The sequence below is a fragment of the Cricetulus griseus genome (genome assembly GCF_003668045.3).
Source record: "Cricetulus griseus strain 17A/GY chromosome 1 unlocalized genomic scaffold, alternate assembly CriGri-PICRH-1.0 chr1_1, whole genome shotgun sequence".
NCBI lineage: Eukaryota > Metazoa > Chordata > Mammalia > Rodentia > Cricetidae > Cricetulus > Cricetulus griseus.
Genome location: NW_023276807.1, coordinates 268,020,479 through 268,042,309, shown reverse-complemented (window position 1 = coordinate 268,042,309; position 21,831 = coordinate 268,020,479). Strand labels below are relative to the sequence as shown.

The 21,831-nt window shown below is 44.2% G+C and overlaps 1 protein-coding gene across 2 annotated transcripts in view; it reads left to right on the top strand.

Moving 5' to 3' along the window:
- The first annotated feature begins 687 nt into the window (after nucleotides 1-687).
- Nucleotides 688-21,831, top strand: part of Dct (dopachrome tautomerase) — a 41,166-nt gene continuing 20,022 nt past the window's right edge. For both annotated transcript variants that reach the window (XM_035452104.1, XM_027393948.2), the window contains exons 1-6: nucleotides 688-982; nucleotides 9,192-9,491; nucleotides 12,165-12,265; nucleotides 12,907-13,073; nucleotides 16,180-16,359; nucleotides 18,211-18,346. In XM_035452104.1, the coding sequence (XP_035307995.1) occupies nucleotides 688-982; nucleotides 9,192-9,491; nucleotides 12,165-12,265; nucleotides 12,907-13,073; nucleotides 16,180-16,359; nucleotides 18,211-18,346 (1,179 nt within the window). The remainder of the gene's footprint in view (nucleotides 983-9,191; nucleotides 9,492-12,164; nucleotides 12,266-12,906; nucleotides 13,074-16,179; nucleotides 16,360-18,210; nucleotides 18,347-21,831) is intronic.

Below are 21,831 nucleotides of genomic sequence, written 5' to 3'. Positions count from 1 at the left end.
TGCCCTCCTGACACAAAGCCAGACACTATCAGCTTCATTGTGCACTTAGGGTCATGTGCTAACAAAGAGGATTTCTCTAGTTATAATCCCCCTAATGATGGCTTCTCCCAGCCTTCCCCCCGAACCCCACCAGGCCCCGTGGCTTGGCAAGCCCGAGAGAATAAAGGCAGCTCGGCGCTTGGCTTTTGAACCGAGTTCAAGGCAATTAAAGTCAAGGGCTAAGGAGAGAAGGAGGGGGCCTGGAAGCCCAGCATAATGAGCAGTATGGCTGGAGCACTTTAAATTAACTCAATTAGACGGAGCCCGCTTTAACGGGGGGGGGGCTGTCGAGGAGCGCTCCCCTCATTACATTTGATGTTGGAGGAGCTTCTGCTGAAATTAAATTTGTGTTAGCTGTCTGAGTCACAGAAAATAGCATGTTCACGGGCATGTACGCATGTGCACACGTGCAGGTTCTGTGATTTAGGTGGGAATTTCGAGAGGGGAGAGGAAAAGGCTAGCACACACACACACACACATACACACACACACACACACACAAAAAAAAAAAAAACCCTCAACAAAACAAAAGAAAGGAAAAGGAGATTTGCGTGAGTGAATGTCCCAGAGCTCAGGAGTGGAAGACAAGGCGGAAATCCGAACAGAAAACAGGAGGGACCCCTGACCAGGTCCCCCAATTAAGAAGGCATGGGCCTCGTGCATTGGGGGCTTCTGCTGGGTTGCCTGGGCTGCGGAATTCTGCTTGGAGTTCAGGCTCAGTTTCCGAGGGTCTGCATGACCTTGGAAGGTGTGCTGAACAAAGAGTGCTGCCCGCCCCTGGGCCCTGAGCCCGCCAACATCTGTGGATCTCAAGAAGGTCGCGGGCAGTGCACAGAGGTGCAGACAGACACCAGGCCCTGGAGTGGCCCTTATGTCCTTCGAAACCAGGATGACCGGGAGCAATGGCCAAGGAAATTCTTCAACCGGACATGCAAGTGCACAGGTGAGGCCCTGGGGCAGATGCTGCTTCTGTCTGAATTTGACCTTGGTGGAGAATCTGCGCTGGGATATCGATCCCTCCTGAGTCAGAGATGAGACTGGTGACAAACTGTTAGGCTAGCTGTTTCGGTGGCAAGTCTGTTCAGTAAGGCAGATGGGCTGCTTATATCTTTCACGCCCTGTACATGTACTTACGAAAACTAAGTCAACATTACGTGGGCCGAGCCTGAGTTTCTGAACACATGCCAACATACCTTTGGCTTGTTTGGGGAGGCTACAGAGATTGGGAGCCCGCTTTGAAACTAGAACAAGTCCTTTCAAGATGGATGGGGGCCTCTCTTGCAATGGGTTCACACTTGCTGAGGCCTTGGGTGCGGCTTGGCATGGGGTAGCAGGACAGGAGGCAGGTGCAGCTGAGTCCTGGCCTCAGCTTTCTCAGGATTTGAGTAGACCATGAACAGGGGCCATCTGCTTTGTTCAAGCCAGGACTGGACTGTAACTGCCAAAGTTGGGGAGATGGGTCGAAGCAGGTGTTATGAGGGATCAGTGGCTTCCTTCTACCGTCTTCTGAGTTCCATCTGAGCAGCTCACAGACCTGCTCACTGTCCTTCCTGAACAACCCTGTCTCTCCCTAACCTTGTGTCTTTGAAATCTCCATTTTCTCTGCCTTTCTGGGCTTCTTAAATCTTCCCCTATCCCACTTCTGTTTTCCAGAACCCACGTACAACTGTTATGAACACACAGACTGCCAGGGCATCTGAAATATTAAAAGTACATCTGAAATATTGAAAAGTAGCTCCAAGGCCCTCAGACATTGTCTCTTGGTGGCAAGTTGCCTGCAGCTTTCCCTTCGGGCCTTATTTCTGCCTTCTCATGTGCTGCAGAAATGTAGGAGAGCACAGACATGTCAGCTGTGTCAGGGTCTGAAACAGCATTACAAAGGGAAGTTTCAAGAACTCCAAAAGTCTTATAATTTTGTATCGATGTATTTGCTATTTTGTTACAAGTCCTGAGAGATGAAACCTAGGGCCTTGTGTATGCCAGGAAAGTGCTCTGACACTGAATCATGTCCCCAGTTCTTGTAATTTCTTGGAATTTTCAGGTTCTACTTTTGCTCTACACAACAGTTGTGAGAAAAGTTATGATAGCATATTGGATGTGTATCTCCCATATTTGAGCCATTGAAACATTTGCTTCAACAGATACATCATAGGTTTTCAGCCCCATAGGGGGCATTAATTCCACACCGGGGTTATTGGAAACCACACTAACATGGGTAACCTTTGCTCCAAACCTACACAGTCATCTATGGCAATTATTCCCATGTCAATGGGTGGCAAAAGGCTATGTCTTTCAAAGGTCGAGCATCTCTGTTTTAGAGGGTCAGAATAAATCAGATAAAACAGTTAGCTCATCTTACCCCACAGATACAGTTTCCACTTGGATAGTGACAGCACATTTACTTTTAAAAAGTGGAAGTGAAAGCCACGGGACACAGCAGAATAGAAGGCATACTTGGGATGTCTCTTTGTTGAGAAAGTATTTTGAATATTCATCAAGAAGGGATAGCAACTTGGGTCAGAGTTATATACGTTCAGAATGAAACAACAGGAGCTACTGTCCCACGAGGCAATGGGTCAGGAGTAGGGCCTGTCACATGTAAAGCCATCACATTTCCAGAGGTCAATTCCTAGAAGCAGGGCTTCCTCCAGGTGCTCGGTCTGCAGCTCCCACCACGGATCACCCTTGACCACCCTGGAGGGCCGTCCTCTGCCTGTGGTTTGCCTCCTTTCTACGATTCATTTGCCTCCGACTCCCTCAGGACCATTGCTCACTCTGAGCAGCACGCACAAGGGAGCTAAGGTTGCTTAAGATCTGCTGCTCCTAATACTTAGTTTGATAAATTAGTCCTTTTATCCAGCTTTAAGAAGTATAATTGCCGGGGGCAGAAGAAATGGCTCAGTGGTTAAGAGCACTGGGTGTTCTAACAGAGGTCCCGAGTTCAAATCCCAGCACCCACATGGTGGCTCACAGCCATCTCTAACTAGTTCCATGGGATCTGATGCCCTCTTCAGGTGTGCAGATGTGCAGGCAGATGAAACACCCAAATGCATACATAAATAAAGGTTTTCAAAAAGCACGCTTGCCCTACCAAGTTCTGACACAATCAATGCACACACTTTAAAAAGTTGTATATATGTCTAGCCCCCCTTTCCTGCTCCTCTTGGCAGCACCCTTGTCTTTCTCTGTGGTTTTGCAGGAACCCCCAACACGAGCTTTCGCCTGGCAGCACATTCTTTGTGGACAATACCTCATCTTTAACCGTGCTATAGAGTGGATATCCAAAACTTAGTCATGGTGTGTCCTCTAACTGTGTGTTCCTTTAAAGGAGAGTTTCCTCCTCGGCGCCCTCCCTGGTAACCACCATGCTCCTGCCCTTTCTGGTTAGCTGACCACTTTAGATGCCTCACTTAGGAGGAGCCTGGCAGTATTGTACAGTGGGGGAATTTGTCTTACTGAGCATAGACTCTTTCAGGCCCATCCACAGGTTTTAAGAGGTAGATGTTGGTCCCACCACCTCTCCCTCTTTTTTTTTTTTAAACTTACTAAAAAAAAGTTGTTTTTGTTTGTTTGTTTGTTTTTGAAATCGTGGAAATTGAACCCAAAGCTTGCACACATTAAGCAGACATTATACCATCCTCCGAGTTTGTAGCCTGGAGTCTGTTTTCCTGAGTCCTGAGACACAAGACTGAGTCTTTCTAGAGACTTGCAATGGAATGTTTTGCTTTGTGTGTGTAGCTGCCGAAGGTTTCAAAGGCAGACACAAGATCTTCTATTTTTCCTCCTTAAAGAGTGAGTAATTTGCCTTCTTTTGGGAAGTGTTTTCATGCACTCTGTGGAATTTATGCCTGATGAGCATCCCAAAGGCCCCTGGCACTGGGAGCCCTCAAAATCACTTGCAAATGGAGAACCTGGGACCCTCCTGGCCACCCTGAGGTTTCTAAGGCAGAAATGGAAATTAGCATCTGGCCAGCAGAGTGCTCGTGACCTTTGCATTTGCTGAGTCGTTGAGAAAATGATGAGTCCAGGTTTTCCACTACAGGCTGGTAAGAGAACCTTTAGCCCATAAAGGAAGACATGGAAAACTAAACTAAAATAAACAAATCCTGTGCCCCAGTTCTCTATCAAGCATTTCTCTATTCTCTATTGGGAAAATTAGAAAGATAATAGCTGAATGAAGTGTGGAAGTCAGGAGACTTTGGTGTTGGCCACCACATTTTGAGGCTCACCCGACAGTTAGCATTTATGAGCAGATGCCGGTTGCAGCTGTATGTTTGGGCTTTTGAAATCCTTGGGCACCAAATAGTTTTTTGAACAGTTGGCTGAGAACTTCTTGTTTGTACAAGTGACTAAGTGCCTCATTTTCCAATCTCTGAAATGGGGATAATGACGGAACCACACTGTAAAGTCTTTTTGAGCTCTGCAGATGAAAGAATCGGCGTGAGTATAAAGTATTGTTATTAAAATAATAGAATCTCTAATTAAAAGGAATAGGCTATTTAGACTTCCTTGTAAACTCTCTAATCGGTGGTCGTTAAGCTTAGTTAGGCTAATAGCGTTTTGAGTTTGGGCCGTGCAGTGCGTGTAGGGACATGTGGTGTGTAGATGTTTTCTCTCTCCTCGTCCTAGTCTTAAGTCTGGAGAGGATTTTTACAATTTAAATTTAATTTTTGCTCAAGAACACACTCAATGCAAGATAGATCGGAATCGTCTTCCCACCTTCAACAACATCTCCCCATCTTTCCCAACAACAATAACAAAGCATAACCTTTTTTCTTTTTTCAAATGTGTCCCATTTGTATTTCTGATGCATGAAGGAGAGGGGAACTCAAATTAAGCTGGTGCAAGATACAACCAGAAAATCAGAAGAACTACACAGCATATGTGCCAGGCTGTCACAGTGCAACTTTCTAGTTGTGTGTAGTGTTTTGTAAGTTCTATAGGCCAGGTCTGTAAGCTAAAACATAGAAGGAACCTGATATAGATTTAGAGAAAGAATTTTTTAACTGAGTAAATGTCAGGATTACATATGACAAGTAGCAACCACTTTCTGGTGAGCGGTTGACTTGTGTGTGTGTGTGTGTGTGTGTGTGTGTGTGTGTGTGTGTGTGTGTGTGCATGTGTGCATGCTTGTGCATATGTGTGCATGTGCAAGTGTGACTGCTTCTATTACAGTTCTGTGCTCATTGCACAGCTCATTACAGTGCTGTCCTCACCTAAATCAGGAGTGCTTGTTTTGTCTCTTATCAGATCACAACCCTACTTCTTTCTGCTTTTGCTTCTCCTGCTGTTACAGTTGTGTGGACGTCTCATTGTGCACATGGCCCATCTCATCTACAACAGTGTTTTATTTACAGCTATGTCCCCAGTGCCTAAAAAATGCCACTTTCCCAATTTTCAGTGTTTCCTCCATCACTCACTTAAATGACATCATTTAGCACCCTGATGATCCCATTTTGTGTAGAAAGGGGACAATGGACACAACGTTCTGGGGTGTGCTGTAGAGATAAGGGAAGAGAAGTCATTGCTCTGCCATTTGGGAAGGGGGGTTTTCTAAGACTATCAACAGAAAACAGGTGGGGCTTGTGGCCCAGACAACACCCTCTGGAGTCTATAGCAATGCACTTACTTATTATTATTATTTTTTTTTGCAAGAGTTCCATGGAGCAGAGCTCTTATTTTGATACAGCAAGCTCAGAGGAGTCCAGCTGAAAGGCACCAACAGTGGCAACTTGTTTAAAAATACACAAAGCTGTGGAAACAGAGGAAGGCATTTTGAAACTTGTTTTAAGACTATTTTTAAAAGCAGAATATCTTTTATTTTTTCTTTAGCAACATCATACAATTGAACAATGTGTGTTAATCTCATGTACCCCAGCTTCCAGAGTCCCCAACTCCCCCTTTCTGCTCTCCCCAGGAAAGACTATGTTTTAGAACAACTTTAAAGTTCAGGTAAAAAGTAAGTAAAAAGTACAGAGGTTTCCCATGTGTCCCCTGCCATAGAGGACACACTCAGTGTCATGGTCCCTTGTCTTGGTGGTAATTAGTTTGTAGATGTTCAATGAGTTATTCACTACATAAATGATGATACATTTTCACCCCCAGAAGAATCGTGATGAAGCAGTGTTGTGTAGAAATTACAGCATAAGCTGTGAATAACTCAAGTTCAGACCTCAAAAGTCAAAAGTATTTTCATGTCTTTTAATGTAAGGATGTATTAAAGTCACTGCTATAAAATTTGAATGTGTTTTTTATCTTATTGTTTAGAAATATTTTTAGGACTGCTTTTTAGTCCACAGGAAAACTGCATAGAAGGAATCAAGGAGATGGTTCAGCTGGCAAAGCATTTGCTGTACCGTCAGGAGGATCTGAGTTGGGATCCCCAGGCACCATGCAGAAAGTGGGCCTCAATATGTAATTAAAAACTTTATATATATATATATATATATATCTTTTTAAGGATTTAATTTTAATATTTGTAGGAAAGCATTAGTGGGACAAATAGAACTTGGTTGACATACTGTTATGACTTATTGATTTAGTTTAAGAGACAGAGTGTTTTATTGGAGGTAACATAATGCCAACTATCAACCAAAAGTGTTAAAACTTTCAGGTTCTGATCCTAGTGGCTATCACTTGGATCTTTGAGACTGAAAGTCTTTCATTAAGGTCCAGTAAGCATGATGAACTAGACAGCATCTTCAGATGACCCAACTAACCTTCCAAAACTTTATTATGTATAAGAATATTTATTTATTTATTTTAAGTCACATCTATGGGTGTTTGCTTGCATGCATATATGTGCACCAGGTATGTGCAAGCCTGGTGCCTGGAAGATTGCGGAAGCCAGAAGAGGACATCAGATCTCTTGAGCAGGAGTGAGTTACTGACAGTTATGAGCTACCATGTGTATGCTGGGAATTAAACCTGGGTCCTCTGAACCACCCTCCAGGTCCCCCATGTGCACATGTAATTCCAGTGCCAGAGGCAGAGGCAGACGAGTTCCCAGAGCTTGTTGGCTAGACAGACAACCAGCTGAGTTGGTGAGCCCCAGGCTGGTTGAGAGAGTGGTTTCACAAGTAAAGTGAGAGTAATACAAGATACTTGGTGTTGACCTCTGGCATGTGCATGTGCACATATGTACACAAACCCACATAGACATGTGTGAACAAACAGCAGCAGCAACAGCAACACACACACACACACACACACACACACACACACACACACACACACACACACTCGCGCGCTGAGAGAAAAAGGTACACATATCCTTTGCCCCTGCTCATTCCTCCCTGTCCACCGCTGTTGGCATCCTACGCCCCTGCATCACACTGGTCTTGGTTTCTTTCCCACTGAAGTCATCCGTAGACCACTATCACTTCTGAGAGGACTTTAAATAGAGCTGCAAGTCTGACTGAGTGCTCAAATGACTAGTACGTATTCTTTGGACAAAAAAGGCTATTCCTGTAAAAGCTATCCCAGTGGGTGACACATATTTTTTTTCTCTTTTTGTCCTGATGATGCTGGGGGTGGGAACCAAGAGCTTCACCACTGAGCCAAATCTCCTTGATGATTAAAACTAACTAACTAACTAACTAACTAACTAAATAAATAAATAAGTAAATGGGAATCCACGTGGCTGAGGGAACGCAGCTCAGGCCCTTCTGTCTTGCAGGGGCCCAGGCTGGGGGTGCAGTTCAGTGGCAGAGCACATGAGTAGCTGTGCAAAGCTCTGGGTTCCACACCTCCTCAACCAGTTAGGCCAGAGCGTGGTATAGAGAGGATCTATCATGATGTCAAAAGGCAGGTAGGGAAAGTGTTCCAGGCACAAGAAAGAACAGGTGATAATTTTGGGGGCGTGAGGCGGAGGCAGAGGCTGATAGGGAGCTGGCCTTCAGCATTAATGTTCACTTTAATGTTCTGGAGATAAGCACCTTTATCTTATTGTGGGAATAATAGCTGTGTATGCCCAAAGGAAACCCACAGGTACCAGGTGCAAAGGCAGGGAAACAACTTAGGCTTAGCCACCAGTCCTCAGGGACAGACACCTTGGGCCTTCCTCACTAGTTCTTGTCCCCTGGGTGTGGGAAAGCAGAGACATTTTGTGCAGACAGCAAATTCTAAAGGATATGCACTTCTTGGCATCACGGTCTCTAACTCACTTTTATGATCTGCCAGGCACCATTGATTTTTGTTCAATGCTGTCTCCTCTGTGAAATAAACCAGTGTTTTTTAGAGTTAGATGCCACCTGAGTGCTGGAAGTCAGCTTCTTTGCTACTGTTGTTGTTGTTGTTGTTGTTGTTATTATTATTATTATTATTATTATTATTATTATTATTATTATTGAGACAGGATTTCTGAGTGTCACAGTGGCTGTCTTGTCCTGGAACTCATTAGTAGAACAGGCTGGACTCGAACTCACAGAGATCCACCTGCCTCTGCTTCCCGTGTGTTGAAATTATCAAGTCAATGGGTCAGTCTGTGCTGGCGCAGTGGTGTGGAGCTTAGGAAGATCATGCTGGGTTGGCGGTGGAGAGGGTGTTTGAAGAGAGAGCTCCGAGACACAAGAGGGAGGAGCGATTGTTCCTTTGCTGGGGCTGCTTCAAGAAGCCGTGGCAAACTGTGGGGCAGAAGGAGCAGAAGTTATTTTCTACTAGTTCTGGAGGCCCGAGCCTGAGGACAAGGTGAGAGCCGGGCTGCTGTCTTCTGAGATCTGTCCCCTTGGCTTCCATGTGTCTCCACGTGGTCCTCCCCCTGTGTGAGCAATGACAGCGATCTCTCTGGGCGAGGGACGGCTCCACCGCACTCATTTCAACTTAACTGCCCTCTTGACAATGTCATTTCCAAAAGTAGGCACGTTCTGAGGTCCTGGGGGCGAGATCCTCCACTTCTCCTCCTCCTCTTTTGCTTTAACAGTTAAAAGGGATTGCCACATAGTAATAGAGGCTGCAAGCCTGAGAAGAAGGCAGCAGCATCGCGCCTGGGTTCTCCAAGGCCCCTACCCTGTCCTGTGCTTCCGGTCTGTGTGGTCAGGGCCCTTCCTTGCCCCTTGTCACACCTGTTCTCTTCCTTTCCACCTGGAATCCCAATTGAGAGCTTTCTTTCCAAGTGTATAACCCCACTCCCCACTCCCCTTGCTATGCACCAGGAAACTTTGCTGGTTATGATTGCGGAGGCTGCAAGTTTGGCTGGACCGGCCCCAACTGTGATCAGAAGAAGCCACGGGTCCTACGGCGGGATATCCATTCCCTGACTGCCCAGGAGAGGGAGCAGTTCCTGACCGCCCTAGACCTGGCGAAGAAGACGGTGCACCCGGACTATGTCATCACCACACAGCACTGGCTGGGACTGCTTGGACCCAACCGAACCCAGCCACAGATCGCCAACTGCAGTGTGTATGACTTCTTTGTCTGGCTCCATTATTATTCTGTCCGAGACACATTATTAGGTGGGTTTTCCCCATTGGCTTAACATCCATTATTAGAGGCTGGTGACTGGTTTGGGTATGGGGGAGTGGAAGCGATATGATACAGGTTAATTAACGGGGAGGCAACCTCAAGCGAGGTTACTTTTTGGACTGGCAGAATCACCAAACACCTCCTGTAGTTCAAATGCGGCCGTTCCTTCCTGTTCCGCAGACACTTCAAACCTTTCCTAGCTTATATTCCTGGTTCAAAGCCTAATCCTAGCTCTCTGTGAAACTTAATCCTCAAAGGCATGAGCTGGTGAAGTGGAGGCAAATTTCTTTTGAATCCAGGAAGAAAAAAAAAATTCAACTCTGGCTTGAAGCTGGCTCTGGCCTTTTGTTCAAATTAGAGATTTAACTGAACATACGCCAGGGGCACAGCATTTCCTGGAGAACTGCGGCATCTGCATTGGAAATGCCAGGTTCCTTAAACGCACACATCTTTAGACATCCCTCCCTTGCAAGTTCACTTGAGGGTGCCTCCCAGTAGGACAGGTGGCTCCTGCCGACCACAGTTCTGTCCTTCCACTTGGATGTGTGTTTCAGGAATGGAACTCAGGTGTCCGGGCTTATACAACCATTCTTTTATCTTCTTGCTGGCTACAAGCATCATTTTCATTATACCACTTTTTAAAAGTTTAAATTAGAAACAAGCTTCTTTTATCTGTCAATCTCAGTTCCTCTCCTCCCCTGGCCCCCACTGGCCCCCTGTGCCAACCCCTTTCTGCTCCCCAGGGAGGGTAGGGTAAGGCCTTCCATGGGAGATCTTAAAATCTGTCATATCTTTGGAGCAGGGCCTAGACCTTCCCCAGAGTGTCTAGGCTGAGAGAGTAACCCTCCATGTGGAATGGACTCCCAAAGTTCATTTGTGGACTAGGGGTAAACACTGATCCACTACCAGTGGCCCCATAGATTGTCCAGACCTCCAAACCGACCTCCTCCTAGTTCAGGGGGTCTGGATCAGTCCCATGCTGGTTTCCCAGCTATCAGTCTGGGGTCCATGAGCTCCCTGTTGTTCAGGTCAGCTGTTTCTGTGGGTTTCTTCAGCCTGGTCTTGACCTCTTGCTCATCACTCCTCCCTCTCTGCAAGTGGATTCCAGAATTCAGCTCAGTGCTTAGCTGCATTACACCGCTTTCTTAAGCATCCAACACAGGCACAATTACCCACGAGGCTAAGCGAGAGAGCTCTACTTTGCTATGGCTTGGGGGAAACTTCTCCTTGACAACACAATTCCAAAAGCTGGGCAGCTCCTCCAATTCCACAAAGTTGTCCTTTGAGCCCCCTGCACGCGGGCCGTAGTGCCCGTGTCTCCCGCCTACACAACAATAACCAAAAACTGATGCTTGTGAAATATTGAGGACCCCCCGCCCAGTACCTAGAACGTGGGGACTGGGTGGGAGTGGAGCAGGAGGTTGATGGTTATGCACAATGGGTTGGGGAGCAGCCATTGGTTTGCTGGAGAGTTCAAATCCATCCTAGATTCCTCTCATAACTTCTCCTCACAGTCCACACACTTGGCTATCTCTGCTGCTGTCCCTACCTCTGGGTCCCCTCCCTGGGGTCAGGGTGGACAAAATTATTGCGCGGACTTGGTCTGGTGCAATTCTTACTTGGCCTATCACTGGTTCCCGTTCTTTGGTGTCGGTCACTCTCATAATTCTGGTGTAGAAAACTTGAATTTATTTAGCCAAAAATATTTTTTAAAAAGGCTCCATGGCCAATAGCAGCAGCAGGAGCTCTGCTTTCCATGTTGTTAGAGCCTGCCTTGCAGGTTAGCATCCATCTTCCTTTATGGATAGGTGAGGGACTCATCTGGCTCTAAGGCTTTATCACTTCCTGTCATCACTCTGAGGAATTTCTGCTTTATGATAGGGTAGCCTCTCAGGAGGAAAGGAGAACTGTAGTGTCTGGTCCTCTCTAGGACCTCAACTTATATTCATGCCTGTTCAGCTCTCTGGAGTTTTTACAGGTACTTTGAAAGAACTAAAGAGAGCTGAAGTTCCTGCATGCCATCAAAAGCTGCTACGAAGGGCAGAAGAAAGATGGAGCAGGCACCAAGAAGGGCAATACGTTGCTCAAAGCGCCTCACTAAGACCGGCAGTTCCAGTGGCCAGCCAAATTGGTCTCTCTTCTGCTCTCGGTGACCATGCTTGCCAGCTGGCGGTTCTTACTGATGGATGCGTGAGGCAGACCTCGTGGAAGTTCTTTTTGGTTGTATAAAGGCAACACTAGCACAAAGTGTGGCTGAAGCTGCTACATTATTAAGTAATGTCTCTGCTATAAGTTTATGCAATTTCAAAGAACAAGTCAGAATATACCTTTAAAATACATTTCATTTAGGTCTCAACAATGGTTGTTTTTAGACAGCATTTTATTTTAATGCGTTATTGTCAAGAGAATTAAAGTCTGTAACAGGACACTGACTCCTGAGAATGACTTGGGTTTCTGTGTGTTCTGCTAAAAATCAAACTTTTGAGAAATGAAAGAGACTATTTTGTGAAAGCTCTTTTATCATTATTCTAACTGTTGCTTTTTAATAGACAAATTGTTTTTAAACTAAGACACCATGGACTCTCTGGACACAGACATACCCCTGGTAAGGTTTAACATCTCAAATATTCTGTTCTGTGACCGATGTTTCCCAATGGTTCTAGGTCCAGGACGCCCTTACAAGGCCATAGATTTCTCACACCAAGGGCCTGCGTTTGTCACCTGGCACAGATACCATTTGTTGTGGCTGGAAAGAGATCTCCAGGTTGGTCCATAGCATGTGCTCAGTATCTAAAATGTGTTTGCATTTAAGGAATACACGCTGTTTAATATACTTACTTCAGTGACAGCTAGTCAAGAAAATGACTCCACTCAGCCGTTCAGACTGCTTCCTTTCTGTGAGCGTCGAGTATCTGAAGTATGCTCTCTTGACACATCACCCAGGGATGATGGTGCTGTGAGCTTTGCCCTCCGTTGTGTGTTAGCTCTCTGGAGTTTCCCATCTTCCCAGTCCTCCCAACTTCCTATGCTTTGGTCCTTTTTCCTTTTCAGTTGTCACCTGCATGAGATTATGTAGCATTTTTTCTTTTAAATTGGGTTTATTTCACTTAGCAATAATGTCCTCTAGGTTCACCTACTTTGTTGCAAATGGCAGGATCTCTTTCTCTATTAAGTCAGGACAATTGCATTGTGTTTATTTACACATATGCACAAATGCATACGGAGATTTCCATACTTATATAGACGTATGTGAGTATATTTTATAATGACTTTTAAAACCCATCTGATTTGTATTCCTAGCGTTGGTATAAATTTGTCCAAGAAACACGCTCAGTCTTTGCCTTACACATGTTGGTGTAGCATCTGACACATACATGAAGTAATGGAACCTACCTTTGCTTTTAGAGACTCATTGGCAATGAGTCCTTTGCTTTGCCCTACTGGAACTTTGCAACCGGGAAGACTGAGTGTGACGTGTGCACAGACGAGCTTCTGGGAGCAGCGAGACAAGATGACCCAACCCTGATTAGTCAGAGTTCAAGGTTCTCCACCTGGGAGATTGTGTGTGACAGGTAACACGATGGAGCTCTTGAGACTGTTTTCCCTTAGTTCTGGGTGATAGACACTGTATTTCTTTGTATGTCTCTCTCTCTGCGTACATGGAATTATGTTCACGTGTTCCTGAAAGCAGTTTTTCCATGGGAGGTAGGAATTTAAACATTCTAAGCTCTCAAATGAAAAAGTAGATGCATAGAAATCTTATTAGTGGGTTGAGTGTGCCTAGGCATCATTTTGAGACCTGGGGCGTGAGTTTACAATCAGGAGCAGTTCCGGCATTCAGCCAACACTTGCTGTGAGCATCAAGCACGTTCTTGGTGATGCAACCCTGCTGGGAACACAAGGATGAATAAGATCCAGCCGGTCTGCATTTACAGAGATCAATTTGTGGTAAACGAATTACCAAGCAGTCTGAGAAGTTCTATGATAGGTGTGTGTGTGTGTGTGTGTGTGTGTGTGTGTGTGTGTGTGTGTGTGTGTGTGTGTGTGTGTGTGTGTGTGTGTGTGTGTGTGTGTGTGTGTATGTGTGTGTGTGTGTGTGTGTGTGTGTGTGGTGTGTGTGTGTGTGTGTGTGTGTGTGTGTATGTGTATGTGTGTGTGTATGGTGTGTGTGTATATGTGTGTGTGTGTATGTGTGTGTGTATGGTGTGTGTGTGGTGTGTGTGTGTGTGTGTGTATGTGTGTGGTGTGTGTGTGTGTGTGGTGTGTGTGTGTATGGTTTGTGTGTGTGTATGGTGTGTGTGTGTATGTGTGTGTGTATGGTGTGTGTGTATGTGTGTGTGTGTGTATGTGTGTGTGTGTGTGTGTGTGTGTGTGTGTGTGTGTGTGTGTGTGTGTGTGTGTGTGTGTGTGTGTGTGTGTCTAAAAGAGAGTCAGGACATGTCCACAGTGTGTGGAGCTGTGGTTCTGAGACAGAAGGTGGTACAGACTCTGGCTCGATGGGAGGAGGCAAGGAGGGTGTGGGTAGAGGTAGGTTCTAGGTGAGGGAGCTGGCGTCTGTCTCACTGGTCCCTGAGGAGTTGTGCAGGACAGAAGCACAGACCTTTGGATGTGGAGGCTCAGAACTGTCCCTTAATCCTTAAAAGCTACATGAGCAAATAGAGTCCTGGAAGAATTCTTTCTTCAAAGTTGTCCTTCCCAGGTGCAGTTCAGTAACCCTTCTGACTTTTGGGGATCTGTTCCCGGGGTACTTGGCATTCCAATTTTTCCTCCTTATGATCAAATTTAATTTATGAATTAGGCACAGTAAGAGATCAACAATAATAACTAATAATAAAATAGTACAATTATAATAGTGTTATGAAGTAAGATCTATGCAAACATAGTCTCTCTTTTTCTTTCAAAATACTTTTGTTTCTCAGGGCACTGTAGGAATATTGTAGGAATAGTTGACTGCAGGTAACCAACCGTGAAAAGTAAAATTGTGGATAAGAGATAACAACTGTGTCTCAGAAAAAGATTCCCTGAGGGGCTCCTCTGCCTTCCTTCATTTATTTCTTCTCTCTCAGATTCCCATGTTTTGACTTGCACTACCTGACACCTATCCTCTGATATTCAGTTACTCTAGGGCTACCTTCCTGGCCAGTACTGTTCCTGACATTTGCTGTTCTGAGGGGTCCAGCCTGGTCACAGGAAACTGTCTTCTGTATTCTGCACACCCTGAAGCTCTCGGGTCAGGCCTCAGCTAGTAGGATGCTGTAGATACCTTTGCACAGTTTCACTCAGTCCCACAAAATACCATTTCCCACCATGCCTTTGTCTACTCAGAAGTGGTATGAAAAAGAGGGTTCTGTGATCACATAAGTCTAGAGAACACAAATTCAAAATGTGTTTTTAAAACAACTATTTGGGACATAGTCTAGCCTCCATAGATGAACATGGTATTACTCATCTGGGGGACCTAAACAGGTCTGAATCTGGAACTCATTTCACAGACCGTCTCCCAGGAAGACACTTCGGAAATGATGCCTTGAGGGTCTTTTGTTAGCCGGTGTTTGACATCCTCTGTCTTTGCGTGTGCTCTCTCTATTCTCACTTGCAAACCGCTTTCCCACACTCTTTGAAGCCCTGCAGTAATGTCTTTAAAATCTACCTGTCTTCACGCATTAACCCTCTGATGCTGAGACTTCAGGCTACCGCAGCCTACGTCTTGGACCCTCTCTCAGCCTCACATTTGCTCCTAACTATTAATAGCCAGCTGTGTTTACACAGTTCCCAATACAGTTTTTATTTTTCACTTTAAAAAGTTTCATTTCATGGCCTACAGAGGAGACACAGTTTTTAAGGGTACTTAATGAAAATCACAAAAACAGAAGTTTCAGTCCTGGCACCCACATAATAAACTGGGCATCCCAGGCAAGTCTGTAAACCCAGACTCATGGAGGCACAATGTAAGAGGGTTGATGGTGCTTGCTGGCTCCTTGCCAAGGAAACATAATGCCCAGGTTTGCATACTCCTACACACATGTGTGCATACACTCACATCAATGAGTCTCTAAGCTGAAAAATGTTATTATTTACACATCGTAATTTATTTATAAATATATTATACATTTATGACTTTTAAATTATGAATAATTATTTAATAATTATTACAACTATTTTAATCATATAAATTATGGGGTTTAATACTGATAACTTTGTGTGTATGTGGGCACGTGTATGTGCATGTATTTATTCAATGTAGGACATTAAAATCGATGTGCTTGAGACTTTCATCACTTTAAATATTAAAAAGTGTTTTAGTACTGCATTTTATCTGTATAATTTTGTCTGTTTTTCTGGCTTCCTGTTTGTCTCCAGTTGGCATAAATGTTTTTCCCAGCTCTACACATATTCCTCCCAAAATGGCTCAATTACAATTATAGTGGCCGCCATCTTGCTTGTAAACTCCGCCACATTCTTATGAATGGAATGGTAACCATTGTCACCTTTACTCCTGCATTCATGGTTTGGGCACCCATATTCTTGAAATGTCTCCATCCATGATTAGTTTCAAGGGTAATATTTTCACACCTGGTTTTGACCATGTAAAGTAACTAATGACCATGACTTTCGCTACAAGTTCATGATACCATCCACAAAGTTAAGGCATATTGTGTTTAATTCTATACATCTCAGCTTGGATGACTACAACCGCCGGGTCACACTGTGTAATGGAACCTATGAAGGTTTGTTAAGAAGAAACCAAGTAGGAAGAAATAGCGAGACATTGCCAACCTTAAAGAACATCCAGGATTGCCTGTCTCTCCAGGAGTTTGACAGCCCGCCTTTCCTCCAGAACGCCACCTTCAGCTTCAGGTGGGCGCCAGCATCGTCTGCAGCACTTTAGACTGGTGGTTCTCAACTCCCTGATGCTGTGACTCTTTAACACAGTTTCTTGTGTTGTGGTGAGCCCCCAACTATGAAATTATTTTTGTTGCTACTTCATAACTGTAATTTTGCCGCTTTTATGAACTGAAATGTAAATGTGTTTGGAGACAGAGGTTTGCCAACAAGGTCGAGACCCACAGGTTGAAAACCACTGCATTAGCCAATCATGCTTGTAGTTGTGTGGGCCCAGGAGGAATCCGGGTGTTGGCAGACATCTACAAATCTAAATATTGCAGAAAGGCTTAAAAACATAGAATAAGAAGAGGTTGATGGTGAGAAATAGCCTCTTACCAATAGTGTAGTTTCATTAGCTACTAAATGCCACCCTAATTGCTGATTTCTGTATGCATATAGGAATTGCCAAGGCAGCTCATTACTATCATACTTTAACAGTGTTCATACTATTTACTATTCTTTCCTTATTTATTTTATTAAATGTTGGCATTAGAAGTTCATCAGTCTCAGATCCTGGTACTGGGTCTGACTCTCAGGGGAGTTTTTCAGATTTACCTCAAAGTGTTACACAGCATCATAACCCAAGACTTGAACTTAAAGACCAACTATCAGTTTTATCTTACCCCCAAAGAATTAGGAGTATGTATGCAAAGAAGGTCCTAACAAAGACTCGTGAGGCATCCCAGGAAGGAACTGTGGCCTTCTCCAAACTGGACTTGTTCTCTTTCTTTGCAACTCACCACTCCCCACACAAATTGGATAGCTTATATGGGGATAGGGGCAGGGTAGACCAAACTTAATTTCAGGAATTTTGCTGAATATTGCAGGGCTTTGGAGCCAATGCTAGAAGTGGACACGGCTCTGAGATTAGTATTAAAAGTAGGCAAATAGCTGGCCTTGGTGGTACACACTTTTAATCCCAGCACTTAGGGGGCAGAGACAGGCAGATCTCTATGAGTTTGAGGCCAACTTGGTCTACATAGTGACTTGCAGGCCAGCCAAGGCTACATAATGAGAACCTGTCTCAAATAAACTAAGAAAAACGTAAGTCAAGGGTAACATTTAAGAATGTTTTTAAAAGAAGCATGAATTCTTTATGACAAAAATGCTATTAAGCTAGACTGCATTCTCTCTAGATTCAAGCTGAGAGAGATTCCTAAAATGTGATTTTTGGATCATAATCACTGGTATCTTTAGAATTTGGTAAGGAACATACATTGTTAGGACCTCACCTATCCTTACTGGGTGGGAAACTCTAAGAAAAGCTCATGAAAAATTTTTCAGTGTTTTCAAGGTAATCTTACTTTTGAATATCACTGTGTCAAGGTATAGACATTTATAATTTACTGAAAATATAGACAGGAAAGAGAAGAATAAAGGAAATACTGGGGTATATTTAGAAGGATAAGTGTCCTCCCCCTAAGTCAACAGTCTCTTTCACTGAAAAATATGAATATACAATTCTATGTTGATTCAAAATTCACTTATTGAACAGAGCCCATGTGTTGGGCAGGATAAAAGGTCCTGAAAATAAAAATATGAAGGAAACACAGTCCCTCGCTTTCAAGGATTGTAGAAAACAAGAATAAAGATAAATACTGTGCACAGAAGGGATCAATGTAACCCAGGAGATGCAGGGCAGCTATGTTTGAGTTCCTCCCCCTTCTAGAAGATCATTGGAAAAGGTTGAAGTGCAAGAATGCTCAGCCAGTTGGCAGCAGAGCCTCTCCTATCCTTATCCAAAGTTAGATTAGAAGGTGGCCGGAAAACACAGAGACCTTTGCCAATCTGTACCGAAGTCACTGACACTCTGGTTTCTCTCAGGAATGCTCTGGAAGGTTTTGATAAAGCGGATGGCACACTGGACTCTCAAGTTATGAGCCTCCATAATTTGGTTCACTCCTTCCTGAACGGGACGAATGCTTTGCCACACTCAGCTGCCAATGACCCTGTTTTTGTGGTATGTTCAGAGACTCGGATCATACGAAACTGTTTCTACGTAATCCACTGAATTCATTGGGTTTTCAGTGCAGTGAAGGGTTGGTGGTATTCCATTCTATGTCAACAGTATGATCTTTGCACATATACATCAGTTTGATACACACAGGAAACATGGTAGAATAGCATATGAAGCCCCTACACAGAAACCAATCCCTGGGAGATGGTGGGATTTAGATAAACTTAACCAGGAGTTGACAGTCCAGAGGGTAGTCTACAAGTTAGCAGAGTTCTGTCAATAACTCAACAAAATGTGTACCATCAATTAGCACAAATATGAGTTATTTTCATTGGCAAACGAGTGGTGTTGAAGAGTGGTAACTGCACACAGACCACCTTTAGCATGTTTGTTGCTCGTGGAAACAAAGGCTTGGTTAGCCAGAAGAAAGCAGGAAAGGGATGCTGGCTGGATGAGAACCACAAATGCTCTGAACCGTGGTGGTGACATGAAACCCAGACTTTGTGTCACTTATTTTGTTTGGCTTCATCCTTCTCTGAGAAGAGACAGCTATTAGGGAAAGATAGCACTGTCTACTCAGGGTCTCTTTGGCTCTTTGGTACCCCAAGCCCAGTGAATTTCTTTGAGAAATTTGATTTCAATCTCACTTTAAAACAAAGGGATCTTGACAATAGTTGGCAATGGGGTTGTCAATTTTAAAATGCCAAGCTACACTAGTTCTTAAAGATAATTTTCCCCACACTGGGGAGGGTCTAGGCCCTGCTCCAAATGACATGACAGACTTTGAAGATCCCCCATGGAAGGCTCACCCTTCCTGGGGAGCAGAAAGGGATTGGGATTGGGGGGGGGGGTGGGGGGAATGGGAAGAGGGGAGGGAGAGGGAACTGAGATTGACATGTAAAAGAAGCTTGTTTCTAATTTCAAAAAAAAGATAAGTCTTCCAAGGAATTCTCCGGAGACAAATGGAATGGGGTGTATGCCAACTGGGGCCACAGAATATGGCTGCCCATCACAATGTGTTCCACCTAGACGTGGTCCTCTGGTCACATAGCTATAAAACAGACTCCTTTTCATGCTCAGTTATCCATGGTCAACCATGGTCTGGAGAAAGAGCAGCGATGAACATGGTACAACAAGATGTTTTGAGAGACAGTCTACAGTCATACCAATTTTATTACCCTATGTTGTTGTTTTTCTATTATTTCATTGGTTTGTTAATCTCCTGCTATTCCTGAGTGATCAGTTAAACTTCATCATAGGAATAATGTAGAGTAAATACACAGTTCAGATGAGGTTCAGGCAGGCACCGAGGGCTTGGGACATTGGGGTCTGTTTCCTTCTACCACAGACGAACAGGTTGGGTTATTCCAACTCTTGACAGGGAAAGGATGGAGGATGGTGGAAAAGTCCCTGGTCACTGGGCATTGGGAAAGATGAGAGGTCTCCAGTCGCACTGCATCAACAGACAGGAAGCACAGTAAACAGAACGTGGGACCTGCCCATAAAACCCCAAGTCCTCTTCCAGTGAGCCACTTCCTCCAGCAAGGTTCCACCCCCCAAATGCTCCAGCAGATCTTCCTAAACAAGGCCACGAGGTGCAAGCTGGGCATTCAAACATAGGAATCTATAGGGGAAATTTCTCATTCAAGCCACAAAAGCTCTCCTTCTGGGCCTTCTTGTTATAAACTTGAGTGGTGGAAAGAGAGAAAGAGTAAGGTCTCATGCTATTTCTTAGAAGGACACTAATCCTATCACGTCAGGGCCCCACCCTTAAGACCTTAGCCAACCTTAGTTACCTCCTTTTAGGCAACATCTCTAAATAGAGGCATATCAGTGAGGGTGGTTTTCAACACACGAACTGGGGTGAACTCATAAATTCATAGCTTCATCAGTTTTTAGAAGTTTGTCTTTACAGACTTCTGGGAGGCAATGTGACATCAGAAGGAGGACCTGATTTAGCTCCAACTTGTTCAATCTGGAGAATATGGCTGAACAACATGGTGCCTCTGTTTCTCATCCTGCAGGTCACATGTCTTGATCTTGTAGTGGGAAAAAACACTGCACTTATTAGTTATTAAAGTAAGTTTACCTCAGGATAATGTGATGATGCTCTAGACACTCCAGAGGTAATTTGAAGGTTATTATTAAAAATAAATAATGATTTTGTGGTAGTCTATAGGAGAGGATTAGAGAACTATGCATTGGATTTTAGTTTCCAAATCTTAATTGAAGTTCCTTATCTTGTTCTAGTCTTCTAGTCTATTATAGACAGTGATATTCCAAGGTAACTGATACTCAAAGTTCCAGGGATTTCAAGGTGACTCTTTGTGTTTTACTAGATCTGTTATACAAAAGAGAAGATGTTAGTGAAAGTGTAGTTTCCAATGATGATCAGCTTGCCTGGTAGTATTAAGTATGCAATCTCCCAGGATTAAATAGATTACTGGGGCTCCCGGATAGATTGAAGAGTGGCCAAGGTGATTTAGGAAATCCTGAGATCAAAGGTGATGGGTTGATTATTCCTTCTGGAAACTGCATCTCCTGTCAGGTGTGTGTAGCAATAATACTTGAGGGTGTTTTCAAGAGTGTGTTCTCTGTCTCTGACCAGGTGGGGACTCATCTGTGAGAATTCTGCAGCCATTTATTCCATCTCCATCATGCTGGCTGTGGTAGTTTAAAAGAAAATGGCTCCCAAAGGGAGTGGTACTATTAGGAGGTGTGGTTTTGTTGGAGAAAGTGTGTTACTGTGGAGGCGGGCTTTGAGGTTCATATATGCTCTAGATGCCACCCAGTGTCTCAATTCACTTCCTGGTTGCTTTCAAGATGTAGAACTCTCAACTACCTCTCCAGGACCATGTCTGCCTGCAGGCTGCCATGTTGCACCATGATGATAATGGATTGAACCTCTGAAACTGTAAGCCACCACCTCAGTTAAACATTTTCCTTTATAAGAGTTGCCATGGTCATGGCGTCTCTTCACAACAATAGAAACCCTAACTAAGACATTGGCATTGTTCATCGTCTCTTACTTCATGTTTCAAACCATTTCCTTGACGACCACTTCAGCCATCAGCTCATGCCCAGGTCTCTGGTATCTATCTGCCATATCTGCTCTTCACTGATACTATATGTCTCTAAGAAAGGTTTTCTCTTTTTTGTCTTTTTTTTTTATTTTAGAAATAATCTTATTTTACATATCAATTCCAGTTCGCTCTCCCTCCTATGACTCCTACTGACTCCCCTAATCCACCCCCCCAACCACTCCCCAAGGATAGCCTTCCACAGGGGATCATCAAAGTCTGTCACATTCTCTTTCATGTATCTGGGCTGCAATAGTGTCTGTCCCTCCATAGGAAACGGGCTCCCAAAGTCCATTTGTGCTCTAGGGATAAACACTGGCTCCAGGGATAAACACTGGCTCCAGTGTTAGAGGTCCTATAGCTTGGCAAGGCCTCCTAGCTGGCACACACATTCAGAGGGCTTGGTTT